The following is an 18,916-nucleotide window of genomic DNA, read 5'->3' as shown; positions in this document are numbered from 1 at the left end:
AGGAGGCAATTGGAGACATTAACCCTGAGGTTGTAATGTTAGACTATGGTAGCCGGGGGTGGCACATGGGCTCGAGATTAAAATAGGAACCGCATCAGACTGAGAAAATTAGTGGTTGGGAAAACTGAGCCGAGGATTTCTTCTAAGAATTCTGAAAAGAATTGAGAGATGTGAAGGATGGGTCTACGAGAGCCTGTCTCCAACCAACTTGAGGAACAGATGGAGAAGAAAACGCAGCCAATGTTTGCTGCTAAAATGCCATCGACAGTCAGGTGCCTGTTTCCAAACAGCTTTTTTCTAAGAGAGCTGATTTCTTTAAAAATGTCGGTGTTTTTTCCCCCACACCATGAAATACCACTTCTTCAGTACTGAAGTGGACACCCAGCCATCTCATTTAGAAATCATCTGAAGCACTGGACCGTTCTTGTCATGCATAGTGTCATTTTAATAGAAAACTTTTTATACTGTTCTTTGAAAATAATTTCAAACATGAAAGTTGAAAGAGTAAGAATAATGGGCAGAACCCTCATTTTATACCCAGATTTGCCAGCTTTGACTATTAATAACATTTTAGCCCTTTATCAGTCCGCTTTTCTTTTCTGTGTATAAATGATAAATGTATTTTAAGATATTGGACAGCATGGTGCATGTATTGTAAACTACTGAGCTTTTTATAAAAGTTATCTTGACTTTTTCTTTTGCATCTTTAGACTTGGCAGTATGATTTGGCTGTTTGTAAAGAATATTAGGGTTTTCTCTGTACTTTTTATTTGGTTAATTTAACAAACTTCCTACACCTCCATTGAATAATGTTTCATTGAAGTTTAACTGCTTCCCTTATAAATTAGCTGGCAGTTTATGAGAGATGTGAGCTGCTTGAATGATAGTTCTCCATGACACATGAATGAATCCCACCAGCCTCTCCTAAATGTTAAGTTCTGGGAGATTTAACATTTCTGCTGCCTTTAATTATGCTAACTGTCATATAATATGCAGTCTCCCATTACATGCCTTTTTATTTCAGTGCTGTATCATGGTGAAATCTTAATGTATCAACATTAAGGCATCATTAAGGATTCAGACTTCACATTCAGCCACAGTTTGTGTATTTGCCAGTAGGAACAGCTACTGATAACTTATTCCTTTTTCTAGCAGCTGGACATTTCTTTTGATTTCGATTTTAAGATGGTCCTAATTTTAGAAGGGTTAAAATGTGGGGAAAAGTATATTAAGACAGCTTTTACTGTGATATTAAAAGAGGAAGGGGCTTCCCAGGTGGCTCAGTGGTGAAGAATCCGCCTGACACGCAGGAGATGGGGTTTCAGTCCCTGTGTTGGCAGGTTTCCCTGGAGGAGGGCATGGTAACCCACTCCAGTATTCTTATTTGGGAAATCCCATGAGCAGAGGAGTCTGCATTGGGTTGCAAAGAGCCAGACACAACTGAACACACATGCACATAATAGAAAAAATCTAGGCATATTCTGGTAGATTTTTTTTTTTTATTCCTGTCCCTGCTCCCTCCAAAGTTTTTTCAGTAGGTCTCAGAGAAGAAGGAATGAGCATGGGAGTCATCTGTATGACTGGGTGCTTGGATATTGTAGATGTTATATCATTAATCCCTTATAGAGGGATCTTTGAACACAGAACCTTAAACCTAGCCATAATTTAATTTCACTCATTAACCGAACAGATATTGTAGGTGTCTTATCAAAGGTGGATCCTCTGGGAAGCACATGCCGGAGTGGGAGTGGAAGAATAACCCCGGGAGCTAACTTGGGGGGTAGGGGGAGAAGGAGATGAAGCAGAAGTTATGGAAAGCCTCTGGATTGGGATGCAAGTCTAGCACCTGTGAATGGAGAGGGAAGGAAGGATGATTGGGTGGTGCACACTATCTGCAGCTATGGGAGGGTTTTGGCCAGCCTGGCAGGAAGCTCTGGTGCAGAGCAGGACGACTGGGGAGTCTGTACTGACTGGGGATGGAGAACCTGCTTGTCCCTGGGGAGCTCAGTCCTGGACTGGCATTGCCTGCAAAGTGGGTGGACTCTGCTTGGAACTGAGGCAGATCTTCTGGACAGTCACAGCTGGAAGTGGTCAGTTGCTTGCTCTTGTGCACAGGGTCTGTCTGGAAGGGACATCTTAGTTATTGCACCTCCCTAGCCCCATGAGTCTGTCATGTGTCAGGCACTGTTTGACTCTTCACTCTGCTACTTGGTCTGAATATGAATCTGTGCAAGTTGCCCAGCTTGCAAATTTTCTGTTGTTACTGTCTTTGGAAAAACAGTAGTGTCTGTTTCATAGTGTTCTTGTGAGGAGTGAATGAGTGTGTATCCACGTAGAAAAGAATGGCTGCATGATAGACTCTCTCCAGTGTTCACCATTATGATCTTTTTTTGAGGGGATGTGGTGACAGTCAAGTTGAAAAAGATCCCCTACGCTTTATGGATTTTACCTTGCCATGGGAGACATGTAAATAGACAAATATTTGAGCAGAGTAATTTCAGATAATGAGAAATGCTGTTAAAACAAAATGATGTGTCAGAGCGAGTACGGAATGTTTTTGACCCACAGAGACAGAGCGTACCACCCAGAATTTTTTCTGCAGGAATGAATGAATGCATCCGGTTAACAGAAGGATGCATTGATGAGCAGGTAACATGTGGGGCAAAATGTGTGTAATTGCTGACGCCTTGCAGAATTAAATGTGATTTTCAGACAAAGTTTATTCAAATCGATGGAGAGTTTTGAAATCCGGTAGATACTCTTATTCTTACTTGGTAGGAAGAATTAATTTAGAAATTAGCATTTGATTTTCATTTGCCTGAAAACAGAATAAGCTGAGACAGAGTACACTAAGACAAGAGTTGGCAAACTTTTTCTGTAACGGGCCAGAGAGTGAATATTTTAGACTTTCCTGGCCCGTCTCCTTCAGCACTCCTCAAGTCTGCTGTCATAGCATCAAAGCTGCCATAGACAATATGTGAACAAATGGGCATGGTCGTGTTGCAATAAAACTGTAAGAACACTGAAATTTGGATTTCATAGATTTTTTTTCATGTATCATAAAGTATTATTCTTTTGGTTTTCTTTCAGCCATTAAAAAACATAAAAAACCATTCTTAGAGCCCATGGGTTGTCAAGAAAACAGGTGGCGGGTTGTATTTGGTTGCCCCCAAGAGAACATGGGAAATAACCAGTTTCCATTAATGGGATAAATGAAGCAAAGTACTGAACATTCACTTTTGAGGAGTTAACATTTCTGACTTTAGCTTATCACAGGTGGCCCTAAAGGTTTAGGCAGTGTGCCTAATGTGTAAGTTAGTGACTCAGAAGCGTAGTCTAGCCATATTGTCTATTTTTCTTGGATTTCATAAAGATGTAGCAATAACAGGTGCTCTTTTACATGATAAATCTAGTAGAAAATCAATTTGTATTATTATTTTAGCAAATCAAAAATGTCAAGGGATGGAACTGTTTAATATGTAAATATATGCCATCAGTCTTCAGTGTGTCTGATCTGTATGAATAGCTAAAAGCTTCCTCGCCACCACCTCCGTGCCCCCACCCCGCGTTCTGCATGGTATCCATTTAATGGATGACTTAAACCAATCCCATATTCCAGGAGCCAACTTAAATATTCAGTTCAGTTCAGTCACTCAGTCGTGACCGACTCTTTGCGACCCCATGAATCACAGCACGCCAGGCCTCCCTGTCCATCACCAACTCCCGAGTTCACTCCAACTCATGTCCATCGAGTCGGTGATGCCATCCAGCCATCTCATTCTCTGTCATCCCCTTCTCCTCCCGCCCCCAATCCTTCCCAGCATCAGACTCTTTTCCACTGAGTCAACTCGTCGCATGAGGTGGCCAAAGTATTGCAGTTTCAGATTTAGCATCAGTCCTTCCAGTGAACACCCAGGATTGATCTCCTTTAGAATGGACTGGTTGGATCTCCCTGCAGTCCAAGGGACTCTCAAGAGTGTTCTCCAGCACCACAGTTGAAAAGCATCAATTCTTCGGCGATCAGCTTTCTTCACAGTCCAACTCTCACATCCATACATGACCACAGGAAAAACCATAGCCTTGACTAGACGGACCTTTGTTGGCAAAGTAATGTCTCTGCTTTTTAATATGCTATCTAGGTTGGTCATAACTTTCCTTCCAAGGAGTAAGCGTCTTTTAATTTCCTGGCTGCAGGCAGCATCTGCAGTGATTTTGGAGCCCCCCAAAATATTCAGTAATTAGCTTTTATAAAAAAGCAGAGACATTACTTTGCCAACCAAGGTCCGTCTAGTCAAGGCTATGGTTTTTCCAGTGGTCATGTATGTATGTGAGAGTTGGACTGTGAAGAAAGCTGAGCACCAAAGAATTGATGCTTTTGAACTGTGGTGTTGGAGAAGACTCTTGAGAGTCCCTTGGACTGCAAGGATATCCAACCAGTCCATTCTAGAGGAGATCAATCCTGGGTGTTCATTGGAAGGACTGATGCTAAAGCTGAAACTCCAATACTTTGGCCACCTCATGGGACGAGTTGACTCACTGGAAAAGACTCTGATGCTGGGAGGGATTGGGGGTGGGAGGAGACGGGGACGACAGAGAATGAGATGGCTGGATGGCATCACCGACTCGATGGACATGAGTTTGAGTGAACTCCGGGAGTTGGTGATGGACAGGGAGGCCTGGCGTGCTGTGATTCATGGGGTCGCAAAGAGTCGGACACGACTGAGCGACTGAACTGAACTGAAACAATAGAGCAATGAATAATTTTGTTATCTAAATATATAATTATATAATATTTAACATGTACTATATTTTGTACATGTGCAAGTATGTCATTTGGAGAAGTAAATGGCAATCCACTCTAGTATTCTTGATTGGGAAATCCCATGGACAGAGGTGCCTGGTGGGTGGGCTACAGGCTCAGAAGTGTCAGTCTTGACTTACTGACTAAACAACAGCAACACAGTATGTCTTTTGGGTAAATTTCCAGAAGGGGAATTAATGGATCACATATTATATATGCATTTGTACTTTTGCCCTACATAGTGATTGTACTAACTTATAGCTAAATGTGAGTGGCTATTCCTGTCTGTGTCCAAATGTGTCACCACATTTTTCCCTGTTGTGATAAGTGATTTATGGTGTCCTGTTTTAGTAAGTTGCACTTCTTTTGTAATTAAGGCCGTATATCCCTTCCTGTGGTTGTGATCCACCAGAGTTTACTTTCAATGAACTATCTGTCGGCCTTTGCTGGATTTTCTATTGGGGATTTTTTTTTAAAGAGCTCTTTATATATTTGGGAAATTAGTCCTTTGTCTTTGATAGTGGTTGTAAATATTATGTATCTTTTAACATTGCTATGCATTTTTAAAAGTAAAAAATGAGCTTTAAAAATACACTGCATTTAAGAACATAGTTTTGTTTGCACTTTTCCTTAGATCTGGAAAGCCTTTGGTATATCTGCCTACCTTCCATGTTCTCTTTTTCCTCTTTCTGAGGCTGCCCTTGTTTTCACATGCACCTCTGAGTCCTCTTTTCTTTCTCTTCTGGGACACTTGTCACTGTGTTTAGAGCCCAGCCTAATCCAGGAGGGGTTTTATCTTGAAACCCTTAACTTCATTGCAGATACCTTTTTTTCTAATTAAGGTAGCATTCACAAGTTCTTGGTATACCTTTTGGAGTCTTCCCTGGTGACTCAGTATGTAAAGAGTCTGCCTACAATGCAGGAGTCCCAGATTTGATCCCTGGGTTGGGAAGATCCCCTGGAGAATGGAATGGGCAACCCACTCCAGTATTCTTGCCTCGAGAATTCCATGGACAGAGAAGCCTGGTGGGCTACAGACCATGGAGTGACAAAGAGACAGACACGAATGAATGACTAACACTTTCACACGTTTTTGAGGAACACCATTCAACCCACTCTGCTGCTGTTGCTGCTAAGTCACTTCAGTCGTGTCCGACTCTGTGTGACCCCATAGACGGCAGCCTACCAGGCTGTCCTGTCCCTGGGATTCTCCAGGCAAGAACACTGGAGTGGGTTGCCATTTCCTTCTCCAATGTGTGAAAGCGAAAAGTGAAAGTGAAGTCGCTCAGTCGTGTCCGACCCTTAGCGACCCCATGGACTGCAGCCCACCAGGCTTCCATCCATGGGATTTTCTAGGCAAGAGTACTGGAGTGGCTTGCCATTGCCTTCTCCACAACCCTATTTATCTTTTTTTTTTCTTATTTATCTTTTTTGACCATCTTTTTTTTTCTTTCTTGAAATTATATTGATTTTAAGAGTTATATTCCTAATGTTTGCTCTGAATTTTAATGCTTTTGAAATATATTTTCAGTTCCTCCCAAAAGGGAAATGATTCTGTGTCTTCTGCCATACAGAATGTGGATGCTATGAACAGCATTCCATTCTGGGAGTTGAAATAGCATGCAACTGAGAAATTGTAATGCTGAATTTTTATTTCTTTCCGCTCCATAACCTTTTGATTAAAAAAAAAAAGTCTACATTTTGTCTTATTCCTTTTTTTTTTCCCATGTTTCAGGCATAAATTACACACCAAACTAACTTGTTTCTGGGTTAAATGGTAGCAGTGGACATTAAACTCTTCTTGTGTTTGAATTCCAGAGGCATGAACCCATAAAAGCATTCCTGACTGTTGCCTGTAGATCATGTGGTGGTAACATCATTAGTATAGAACAGAAATGAGTATCTATATAAGCTTTGTAACTCTGGTCAAGTTTTACATTTTTCATTTAGTTACCTCCTAGAAAGTTTGAAATTTCAAAGGTGTCAGCAAAAATATTGATTTTGAATAGGTTTCAGGTTTATAATGATACATGATATTATGCACTTGCTAGTTTCACAGTCTCAAAACTGAGTATAAAAACTGTCTGCAGAGTAGATTTATTCATACCGATCCTGTTTTCTTGGAAAAATCCTTAAACACATCAAGTAATATGTAGACTGAATATATTAACATGAGGTTGTAAACTATATTTTTAAGGTTACAGTTATAACTTTTTAAGTGTGATAAAATATCTTCCCTTTTACTCTCGTCAATAAAGTCTGAAATTTATCATACTAAAGCCTTTATGACTGAGCAAATGGCAGGCCTTTTGCTGAAGCAATACCAAATCTCACTGAGTGTAATTCAGTCTGCATCCTGGCAGTTTTTCCCAAGCTACTTCTGTGTGTAGGTTTCATTCTTCATTCTGAAACAGTATAGAGGTGACAGTGAGCTTGGTAGCTTTGTGTGTTTTCCTTTATTTCCTTACTTTTGGTTCATTGCTTGTAAATTCTCAGTCACCATCAGTTTCTTCAGCTTTGCTCATTACAACATGAATAATTATAAAAAATTAAAAGAAGTTGGAAGATGCTTCTGTAAGAATGGAGATCATTCTTGCTTAATCTTTTCTGTCTTAAAAATGATGAGACTGAAGTCTACATAGAAAAGTGAAGTGACTTGTTAGAGACTGAGTCATTTATTACTGGTGAGGTCTCATAAGCTTGAGATAGCAACCACATTGTTCTTTGCACTACTTTTATTGCCTTTTAAGTTGCAATTACAACATAAACCTTTTTTTGAATGTAAATAAATGTGAGCTTTTAATCTCAGCAGAAATAAAATATTCCTTCAATGTTTATTTCTAAGATATACTCAAAATTAGCTCAATTTCAAGCTCTATTTGGTAATTAAGATTCTTATGTTTATCATCAAAGTCTGTTTCAAAGAGAAGAGTCATTCTAGATATTTCAAAATACTGCAAGATTATAGATACTAAGAGAGAGGTAGGAGTCTCATCACCAAGATAGTGATCATTGTGATATATTTTTTCCAAGTCGTTTTTGTCTCTGCATTATATTCTTTCCAGTCAGTGGTGTCATTTTTGTTCTTTGCTTTTTAACTGATTATAAGCATTTTCCTTTTCATCAAGTTTCCTTTAAAAGGATCATTTTTTAATGGATGTGCACAATTTTGTTGTTTGATATACCGTCATTTGTTTAAGTCCCCCTCTTACAAAAGCTGAACTCTTTGGTATAAATCATGCTTAAATTAGATCATTGAATATATTTCTTGTTAGTTTTGATGACTTTTTAGCTTAGGACCCCTGCCTGTTTAGGAAGGCAAGGTTGGTAGCGCTTGGGTATGGACTTCCGGAGAAATGCTGTTACAGTGACCTTTGTGGCCTTGTCCAAGTCCATGTTTGCTTTTGCCCATGCCTACTACTTTACTTAAAGTCCTTTTGCAGCTTTGATTAGAGAAAATGATGTTTTAATTGGCATGTTCTTGATCACCATGTTTTTCTTGATTCTAGTGGTTCAGGCCTTATCCTTGCTTTAGTAACAGGTTGGAGGAGAGGGAAAATACTACATAGTGATATGCTTTGATGGCCAGATACATTTTGACTTCAGAAACATTAAAATGAGGGAAGATATGTGTCTTAGAACCAGGGAAATAGAATCTGAAACATTATACTCGTTGAGTGTGTTAGGTGTTTTCTGCTTTCTTTCTAGATTTATATGAGGTATCAATAGATACTGTTTTTCCCATTTATAAATGAGGAATTGTATTACAGAGAAATGGAGTGACTTGCTCATGACCAGTGTAATTGAACATGATAGAGCTGGGCTTCAAACACACGTAAGCTTGAGTTTATCATAGAAATGCTGTAAAATGTTAATCTGCATTAGCTGTTTTTTTTTTTTTTAACTTCAAACTAAAGAAAAGCAGTCAAATGACTATCTCTTTTTGCTTGCTTTCATACACATAATGGACTCTTTTGTTTTAAAGAAAGATGAGAGTAAACAGAATGAAAATGAGTTCCTGAAACCTTATGACCCAGGGGTGTTCTGTTAACATTTATATGTACAGTGTTGCCCATTCTGGACTGGGGGCAGCCCTCAGCCTGTACCCGGTGTGAAGGGTCTGCCCCTGAAGTTGTACAACACTTTGTGGGATGGAGAGTTTTCTGCCTAAAATGCCAGTAAGGGTGTCTCGTGACCAGCATTGGTGTATATTGAAGAACAGGGGGTTTGGAGTGAAGTGTACCAGTGTTCCTGTTCCAGCTCTGCCATTTCCTAGTATGGTCTTGAGCCATTAATTTAACTCTTCTAAGGCTGTTTTTTTCATTTATTTTATCTCGTTATTTTCACTCTCCCAAATAATGTAGCTTTAACATTTTCCCCTTCTATGTGGAAATTCCTTATTGGCATCCTAGATGCAAAAGGAGCGTAGTTACAAAACCTAGAGAGAAAGCAAGACCATGTGCACATTGTCTGCTCTTAGGCAAGTTCTGCCATGGTGGTGACTCGACCAGGACTTCTTTTAAATCATTTTTTTGTTTCCAGTTTTTTTTAAAGGACATCATATGCTGGGAGAAATATCAATAACCTCAGATATGCAGATGACACCACCCTTATGGCAGAAAGTAAAGAGGAACTAAAAAGCCTCTTGATGAAAGTGAAAGAGGAGAGTGAAAAAGTTGGTTTAAAGCTCAACATTCAGAAAACTAAGATCATGGCATCTGGTCCCATCACTTCATGGGAAATAGATGGGGAAACAGTGGAAACAGTGGCTAACTTTATTTTTGGGGACTCCAAAATCACTGCAGATTCTGATTGCAGCCAGGAAATGAAAAGATGCCTACTCCTTGGCAGGAAAGTTATGACCAACCTAGAAAGCATATTAAAAAGCAGAGACATTACTTTGCCAACCAAGGTCTGTCTAGTCAAGGCAATGGTTTTTCCCGTGGTCATGTATGCATGTGAGAGTTGGACTGTGAAGAAAGCTGATCGCCGAAGAATTGATGCTTTTGAACTGTGGTGTTGGAGACGACTCTTGAGAGTCCCTTGGACTGCAAGGAGATCCAACCAGTCCATTCTAAAGTGTTCATTGGAAGGACTGATGCTAAAGCTGAAACTCCAATACTTTGGCCACCTCATGCGAAGTGCTGACTCATTGGAAGAGACCCTGATGCTGGGAGGGATTGGGGACAGGAGGAGAAGGGGACGACCGAGAATGAGATGGCTGGATGGCATCACTGACTCAATGGACATGAGTTTGGTTAAACTCCGGGAGTTGGTGATGGACAGGGAGGCCTGGCGTGCTGCGATTCATGGGGTCACAAAGAGTAGGATACGACTGAGCGAGTGAACTGATCTGAACTGTTCCTAATCCATGAGTTGTAGTATTGCAATACAGCTACCTGTGTCTGCTTGTGAATGCGTGCAAAATGTATAATATTTTCACACATACAGATTTGTATATAGTTAAGTTACAAATAATACTCAGTATTATTGAAATGGCATCTAGAAGATACTGTATTTCTCTTTTTAGAATAGCTTATTTATTTATCTGTTATTGGCTGTGCTGGTCTTTGTTTCTGTGTGGGCTCGTCTCTAGTTGCGGTGAGCAGGGGCTGCTCCAGATACGGTGTGTGGGCTTCTCATTGCGGTGACTTCTCTTGTTCTGCACGGGCTCTAGAGCACGTGTAGGCTCAGTAGTTGTGGCTCATAGGCTTAGTTGCTCTATGGCGTGTGGGCTTCTCCTGGATTAGGGAACCAGCCAGCGAGTGTCCGCTGCACTGGCAGGCCGATTCTTTACTGGTGAGCCACCTGTATTTCTTTTCAAGTCAGTACTTGCTAGAGCTCTTTTTGTATTAAGTTTCCAGTTTTTAAGTAGATATTCAGTTTATATAAATCAATTTTGTAAATGTGTATGACATTCATTATCCTTACACTGAACTTAGAGCTATTTTATGTTGACTTTTTATTTCAAATGTCTTGGTTTAGGGTAACAAGAACAATTTAAGATGTGATAAGATGTGCACATTAGCTATGTTGGGTTGTTTCTCAAAGAGAAGGAAGCTCCCATTTTTCCAGGCGACTCAAAAATTCTTTGGGTAATAAGTGACTTCTTAGATTTCCTGTAGTTTAAACGTAACAAGCTAAATTACTTTGATATTGATGATGTACATACATTAGGCAACTTACCATTTTTCTTCTTTTTTTGTCATTTTTAGGATTCTGAGTAACAATAAAATATCCGAGCTGAAGAATGGCTCATTTTCTGGGTTAAGTCTCCTTGAAAGATTGTGAGTATTCTTTTATTATCATCTCTTATTAGTATTTTGTTTAATACATTTCCAATGTAAGTCTGTTACTAAGTTATCAACTTTTCAAAATAAAATTGTTTCCCCAATTATGAAACATCTCAGAATTTATTTTTTTTTTCAGAATTGAATTTTAAAAAGCAGTACATTAAAGCAGAGGAGGGTTAGCTTTTGGTCAGGGCCAGATATTAAATAATTTAGGCTTTGTGGGCCGTATGGTCTCTGTCACCGTGACCCAGTTATGCCACTGTCTGGAGAAAGCAGCCAGTACGTACACGAATCAGTGTGGATGTAACTTTGCTTACAAAACAGGCTGTGCAGCATAGTTTGATGACTTGTGCCTTTTAAAGCCTCAATGCTGTTTTGAAATTCTGTCATGAAATGTGTGTACCTTCTAAGTTAGTTTAGTAGAATTAAGAAAAACCTCATCCAAGGGGAAGTACTTTTGTATAAACTTAATGCCAGCATCCACTGGATCATGGAGAAAGCAAGAGAGTTCCAGAAAAACATCTATTTCTGCTTCATTGACTATGCCAAAGCCTTTGACTCTGGATCACAATAAACTGGAAAATTCTGAAACAGATGGGAATACTAGACCACCTGACCTGCCTCTTGAGAAACCTGTATTCAGGTCAGGAAGCCACAGTTAGAACTGGACATGGAACAACAGACTGGTTCCAAATAGGGAAAGGAGTACGTCAAGGTTGTATATTGTCACCCTGCTTGTTTAACTTATATGCAGAGTACATCATGAGGAGCACTGGGCTGGAAGAAGCACAAGCTGGAATCAAGATTGCTGGGAGAAATATCAATAACCTCAGATATGCAGATGACACCACCCTTATGGCAGAAAGTGAAGAGGAACACACATTTCAAAAGCCTCTTGATGAAAGTGAAAGAGGAGGTGCTCGCACGTGCGGGGGGTGGGGCCCCGTGGCTTCCCCCTGCGTCTCCAGGCCACGGAGGTCTGTATCAACCCTGTGGAGTTCAACCCAGACTTCATAGTGCGTATGATACCCAAAGTGGAGTGGGCGGCGCTTCTGGAGGCTGCGGACACCCTGCATCTCATCCAGGTGCCTAAAGAGCCGATTCAGGGATATGAGCATAACGAGGAATTTCTGAGAAAGATGCACCACGTGCTGCTGGAGGTGGAGGTCTTGGAGGGCACCCTGCAGTGCCCAGAGTCCGGACGTCTGTTCCCCATCAGCCGTGGGATCCCCAATATGCTGCTGAGTGATGAGGAGACTGAGACTTAAACTGTGCCAGGAGCCGGTTTTTCACTCTGGTTGTGTGGATCTTTGTTTACACGTTATCTTGTTTGTTAGTTCTATCCTGTGTATCCCTAACCCTTGACCCAGTGACACACCACACAGTGTTTTTGAGCTCGATATTATATATTTTTTTTCTCATTAAAGGTTCAAAACCAAAAAAAAAAAAAAAAAAGAAAGTGAAAGAGGAGAGTGGAAAAGTTGGCTTGAAACTCAACATTCAGAAAACAAAGATCATGGCATCTGGTCCCATCACCATGGGAAATAGATGGGGAAACAGTGGAAACAGTGTCAGACTTTATTTTTTTGGGCTCCAAAATCACTGCGGATGCTGATTGCAGCCATGAAATTAAGACTCTTACTCCTTGGAAGGAAAGTTATGACCAACCTAGATAGCATATTAAAAAGCAGAGACATTACTTTGCCAACCGAGGTCCGTCTAGTCAAGGCTATGGTTTTTCCATTGGTCATGTATGGAAGTGAGAGTTGGACTGTGAAGAAAGTGGATTGCCGAAGAATTGATGCTTTTGAACTGTGGTGCTAGAGAAGACTCTTGAGAGTCCCTTGGACTGCAAGGAGATCCAACCAGTCCATTCTAAAGGAGATCGATCCTGGGTGTTTATTGGAAGGACTGATGCTAAAGCTGAAACTCCAATACTTTGGCCACCTCATGCAACGAGTTGACTTACTGGAAAAGACTCTGATGCTGGGAGGGATTGGGGGTGGGAGGAGAAGGGGACAACAGAGAATGAGATGGCTGGATGGCATCACCGACTCGATGGACATGAGTTTGAGTGAACTCCGGGAGTTGTTGATGGACAGGAGGCCTGGCGTGCTGTGATTCATAGGGTATCAAAGAGTCGGACACAACGGAGTGACTGAACTGAACTGAATGTTTTATTCAGCCGTCTTTGAATATGATCCTTTTGTTTTGCTTAACAGTTAGGTCTAGTTTTGCTTCTGATCAGATGTGTGACAAGTATCACTTATTTTTTGCCTTGTCACCAAGGCAAAGTGGATTTTAATTTGCTTGTATGCTGAATGCTACTTGTTAACATGTTTCCAGTTCCCATATTACTCATACACTTCAGATAACGTTTCAGATACAGCAGGGAGCTGGTCACACAGTGAGCATCTCCTTTTCTGTTGGATAACAGGCTTTCCTCATTTTCTTAGTTCTTATTTCTTCCTTTTCTCTACTTCTGTGTGGCCTTTCCTTGACCGTTTCACTTGGTATCTTCTCCCACAACTGATTCCCACAGGACTTTATTGCTTTGATCTCAAATGTGTTATTTAATCACATAGCATCTGAAATTCTTCATCTTTTTCTTTCATCGAGATCAAATGTCTTTAAATTAGGTTATACTTTGCCAACAAAGGTCCGTCTAGTCAAGGCTATGGTTTTTCCCGTGGTCATGTATGGATGTGAGAGTTGGACTGTGAAGAAAGCTGATCGCCAAAGAATTGATGCTTTTGAACTGTGGTGCTGGAGAAGACTCTTGAGAGTCCCTTGGACTGCAAGGAGATCAATCCTGGGTGTTCATTGGAAGGACTGATGCTAAAGCTGAAACTCCAATACTTTGGCCACCTCATGTGACAAGTTGACTCTCTGGAAAAGACTCTGATGCTCGGAAGTATTGGTGGCAGGAGGAGAAGGGGACGACAGAGAATGAGATGGCTGGATGGCATCACCGACTCGATGGACATGAGTTTGAGTGAACTCCGGGAGTTGGTGATGGACAGGGAGGCCTGGCGTGCTGTGATTCATGGGGTCACAAAGAGTCGGACATGACTGAGCGACTGGACTGAACTGAGGGCCTTCCAGCTCCCCTCTACTCATTTACATATACATATATAGCAATGGGTTTGCATTTACTTGTGCAGTATATGCGTTTACATATATATACATTTATATAGAGCAGTGCATTCATGTGTGCATATAATCGTGTATATACACACATATGTGTACACATACACACCTATAAAATGATCTTTACACAGTAGTGCTTAATTCTCAGATTTTTTTTTTTTTTTCTGTTTTCATTCGAGGCTTCCTGTCTTGTTCCACATTGTCTGTTTGCTTCCGAGGATGCTAGCCGCACCTCTTGTCCAGGCCTTTCCTTGAGAAAACCTTCCACACACATTCCATGGTCACTGGTCCAGCAATGGGTATCTGACCCAGTTGAATCCAGTTGAGATTTGCCTGGGGCTTTGGGGAGAGGAGTTTCCTCCCTGTCATCAGAAAGATGGTTGTACTTCTGGTACAGAAGCCGCCATGCTGCGGGCTTGGGCCAGAGCTGACGGCACGGAGGAGAGTGGGGTAGGTCCGATGGGTGAGTGGAGGGGAGCTGGCACGACCTCCCTGCAGCAGGACTCCCTCTGGACTGTTAGTCGTAAGAGGCCGCGTGATCCTGTTTAGTTTTCTGTTCCTTGTAATAAAAGTCATCATGCCTGACAGATACCCTGTCACACACAGCACAGGATCAGGCCCTCATATAGGTGCTCAGTGATGCAGGATTAGCGAGGTTTGCCCTTTCCCAGGGAAGGGTAATGGGCACTCCAGGGTGCTGTGGTGTCTCTTGTGTTCAGAAACATAAGTTACTTTTGGCACCAGGATTGCTCTGGTGGTTCACGCACATCAGAAGTGTGGACAGCATTGTGGTACTGGGGGTTTTGACCTCAACATAGGAAATCCGGGGGTACACAATTCAGCCTGTGGCAGTGATGTAGTATTTTGAGAGATTAACCCATGTATATTTTCCTTACCTGTTTTCTAATTGCTCTGCCTCAGGAGAATGGATAACAGAACAGAAAAAAGGACTCTGACCAGTGAGTTCCTGAAGTCCTAGTCCAAATGTAGAAAAGAGGTTTCAGTAGATGTGAAAAATTATTCCTTACCTTGATACATACTCTGTGGGCTAATTGGAGAGTTAGAGGGAGTGTAGACAGAGCTTAATATTGGTTGGTCCCCAGGAAAGGGCTCTGTTTTTGCCTTCCTCCCTGTTCCTACTTGGGATGAGGGGGAGACAGGCAAAAAGACAGGGGAAAAGATCACGTGAAGGTCAGTATAGTGTTCTGGATCCAAAGGGGCATCTGAGGCCTCCACCCTGGGGAAGCAAAATCCCAGATTTCCCAGGACCCAGCATGACGTGGGAGCAGGAGAGTTGAGCGCGTAGCCATTGAAGTGTGTGGGCTAGGACTGTCTGTCGAAGGGTTTATCGAAGGGTTTCCCCAGGGAGCAGCAGGATAGGCTTGGGGTTTGTTAGTAGAGAGAGGGCGCTGTCTCCGCAGAATCCTGCTGGTTGCCAGGACGTACTTGAGAAGTGTCCTGGGCTGCTTCTGGGAACCCAACTTAAGACCGAGCTATCTGGATAAATAACTTCTTGTTTGTGTAAATGACATCATTTTCAAATCTTTCAAAAATTACCTGAAAACAGTGTAGCAGACTTATTCCTTTAACACTTCCTAGAATGGGATGTGGTATAAAAAGCAAATGGTAAGTCAAGGAATTATTCAGACTAGGGCCAAAACTGTAAAAGTCTGGCCTTAAAATTCCTGTAGCCAGGCCATGCAGAATAAGAGATGGGCTTTGGAGTGCTGGGTAGGGTGCATGGAGTAGAATGGTAGGGGCTGGCTGGTTGAACTAGCTAGCGTGTGTGCCCCAGAGATGAAGTAAAACCTGCAAGGCAAGCCATCTTGGCAGTTCTTTTGGGTTGAAGAGTGGATTCTCTTTTTTTCCACAAAGTAACACTGGTACGGGTGGACACACTCCTTACAAACTCCATCTAGAATGGAATCTTTTTCTTCAGGCTTACCAAATCGTTCTTCCAAATGTTTGGTTTTCGTTTGGGAGCTTTCTTGTTGTCCATCATTTGTATTTGCTTTTGTCCCTCATAAGAAAGTAGCAGAGTGTGTGGTGTGTGCACTTTTCTTTAAACATTTTTATTTGTGTATAGTTGATTTTCATTGTTGTGTTACTTTCAGGTATACAGCAAAGTGAATCAGTTATGCATATCCATACTCTTCAGTTCAGTTCAGTCACTCAGTCGTGTCCGACTCTCCGCGACCCCATGAATGACAGCACGCCAGGCCTCCCTGTCCATCACCAACTCCTGGAGTTCACTCAAAGTCATGTCCATCGAGTCGGTGATGCCATCCAGCCATCTCATTCTCTGTCGTCCCCTTCTCCTCCCGCCCCCAACCTTTCCCAGCATCAGAGTCTTTTCCAGTGAGTCAACTCGTCGCATGAGGTGGCCAGAGTATTGCAGTTTCAGCTTCAGCATCAGTCCTTCCAATGAACACCCAGGACTGATCTCCTTTAGAATGGACTGGTTGGATCTCCTTGCAGTCCAAGGGACTCTCAAGAGTCTTCTCCAACACCACAGTTCAAAAGCATCAATTCTTTGGCCATCAGCTTTCTTCACAGTCCAACTCTCACATGCATACATGACCAAGGGAAAAACCATAGCCTTGACTAGACGGACCTTTGTTGGCAAAGTAATGTCTCTGCTTTTTAATATACTATCTAGGTTGGTCATAACTTTCCTTCCAAGGAGTAAGCGTCTTTTAATTTCATGGCTGCAGTCAGCATCTGCAGTGATTTTGGAGCCCAAAAAGATAAAGTCAGCCACTGTTTCCACTGTTTTTCCATCTGTTTCCCATGAAGTGATGGGACCAGATGCCATGATCTTTGTTTTCTGAATGTTGAGCTTCAAGCCAACCTTTTCACTCTCCTCTTTCACTTTCATCAAGAGGCTTTTTAGTTTTTTAAATTCTTTTGAGTTTTTCTTTAGAGTTTGGGGTTTTTATTTTTAGGACATAACGCCTCTTTCTGACATCTTGGAAATTAGTTTCCTAGTTATGATCTACTTTTTTTTTTTTTTTATAAATACCCGGGCCCTAGCTAGGTCACCCCCTAGATGCTCTGTTTCTGCGCTGCCTCCCGCCCCGCAGCACCGGCTGTTGGCGCCCACCTCATTGCTCTCCGCAGCGCAGGACTGCTGATCTACTTTTTTAAAAGATTAATTTGAATTCTTTTAAAAGTGTGTGCCATGGATAACTGATGTAGACTTATTGTATCATGTTAATTAAAACCATTGAAAAGGTAAATGGTCTAATATCAAGGCTTGGTACAAGTATTGTCTCAATCATTATTAAGACTTTCCTGAGTAGCTAATCTAAATTTGTTCAGCAGATATTTATTAATTTCCCACACTGTTTTAGGATTGGGATTCATTACTGAATCCCAAACCTCTGTTGTCAAAGGTCCTGTCTTAAAGAGTTTATGTTGTGATGGGGAGAAATAGAATAAACATAGCAAGCAAATTGATAGCATAAGTACAGGTCCCCCTGCTCCAGGTTCCATCCTGCATGGTATGGAGGACTGACTCTACTATACCATTTTACGTAAAGGACTTAAATGTCTGGATGTTGGTGTTTGTGGGGGTCCTGGAACTAAAGGAATGACTGTACTATGGGTAAAGAAACATACAGCAGGGAGTGGCGTTTGCACACCTATGCACTATATATTTGAGTTTTGTATGGTGATAGTGTGAAGGCTTAGAGCAAGTGATTGAGCCTTGAGGAAAGAATACTATCGGCAGCCGGACCTGTAGGTGCAAAAGCTGTGCTGTGAAACGTGTTGGTTGTGTTTGAGGAGCGGCAAGGAGACCAGAGTGAGGCCAAAGAGGTATTGGTGGGACAGATTCTAGAGGGTTGTTGTAAGGACCTTGGGTTTTACTGTGAGCTACTCTGAGCAGTAGTCATGTATGGATGTGAGAGTTGGACTGTAAAGAAAGCTGAGCACTGAAGAATTGATGCTTTTGAACTGTGATGTTGGAGAAGACTCTTGAGAGTCCCATGGACTGCAACCAGTCCATTCTAAAGGAAGTCAGTACTGACTATTCATTGGAAGGACTGATGCTGAAGCTAAAGCTCCAATACTTTGGCCACCTGATGGGAAGAACTGACTCACTGGAAAAGACCCTGATGCTGGGAAAGATTGAGGGCAGGAGGAGAAGGGGACAACAGAGAATGAGATGGTTGGATGGCATTACTGACTCGATGGACATGAGTTTGAGTGAGCTCCAAGGGTTTCTGATGGACAGGGAGGCCTGGCGTGCTGTAAAGAGTTGGACATGACTGAGTGACTGAACTGAACTGACTGACTGACTGTGAGCAGAGGGGCTTCCCAGGTGGTGCTAGTGGTAAACAACCTGTCTGCTAGCACAGGAGATGAAAGAGATGCAGATTTGATTCCTGGGTCTGAACAGTCCCTTGGAGAAGGGCATAGCAACCCACTCCAGCATTCTTGCCTGGAGAATCCCTTGGACAGAGGCGCCTGGCAGGCTTTGATCCACTGGGTCTCAAAGAGTTGGATGTGACTGAAGTGACTTAACACGCATGTACTGTAAGCAGATTCTCTGGTTGCTGGAATGAGGGGCTGGGATAAGGGGGTAGTAGGGAAGTGAAATGAAAGTCGCTCAGTTGTGTCCGACTTTTTGCAACTGCATGAACTCTACAGTCCATGGAATTCTACAGGC

The 18,916-nt window shown here is 41.9% G+C and overlaps 1 protein-coding gene and 1 pseudogene across 3 annotated transcripts in view; both read left to right on the top strand.

Moving 5' to 3' along the window:
* The window catches only part of ADGRA3 (adhesion G protein-coupled receptor A3), a 138,916-nt gene that overhangs the window by 26,996 nt on the left and 93,004 nt on the right, over positions 1 to 18,916 (top strand). For all 3 annotated transcript variants that reach the window (XM_088836263.1, XM_055433952.2, XM_055433955.2), the window contains exon 2: positions 11,017 to 11,088. In XM_088836263.1, the coding sequence (XP_088692389.1) occupies positions 11,017 to 11,088 (72 nt within the window). The remainder of the gene's footprint in view (positions 1 to 11,016; positions 11,089 to 18,916) is intronic.
* On the top strand, positions 11,322 to 12,542 carry LOC148777827 (multifunctional methyltransferase subunit TRM112-like protein pseudogene; annotated as a pseudogene).

This window comes from Moschus berezovskii, chromosome 5 (genome assembly GCF_049115385.1).
Source record: "Moschus berezovskii isolate FMDL1 chromosome 5, NW_MosBer_1.0, whole genome shotgun sequence".
Lineage (NCBI taxonomy): Eukaryota > Metazoa > Chordata > Mammalia > Artiodactyla > Moschidae > Moschus > Moschus berezovskii.
The sequence above is the reverse complement of the archived record's forward strand: the minus strand, read 5'-3'. Positions and strand labels throughout refer to the sequence as shown.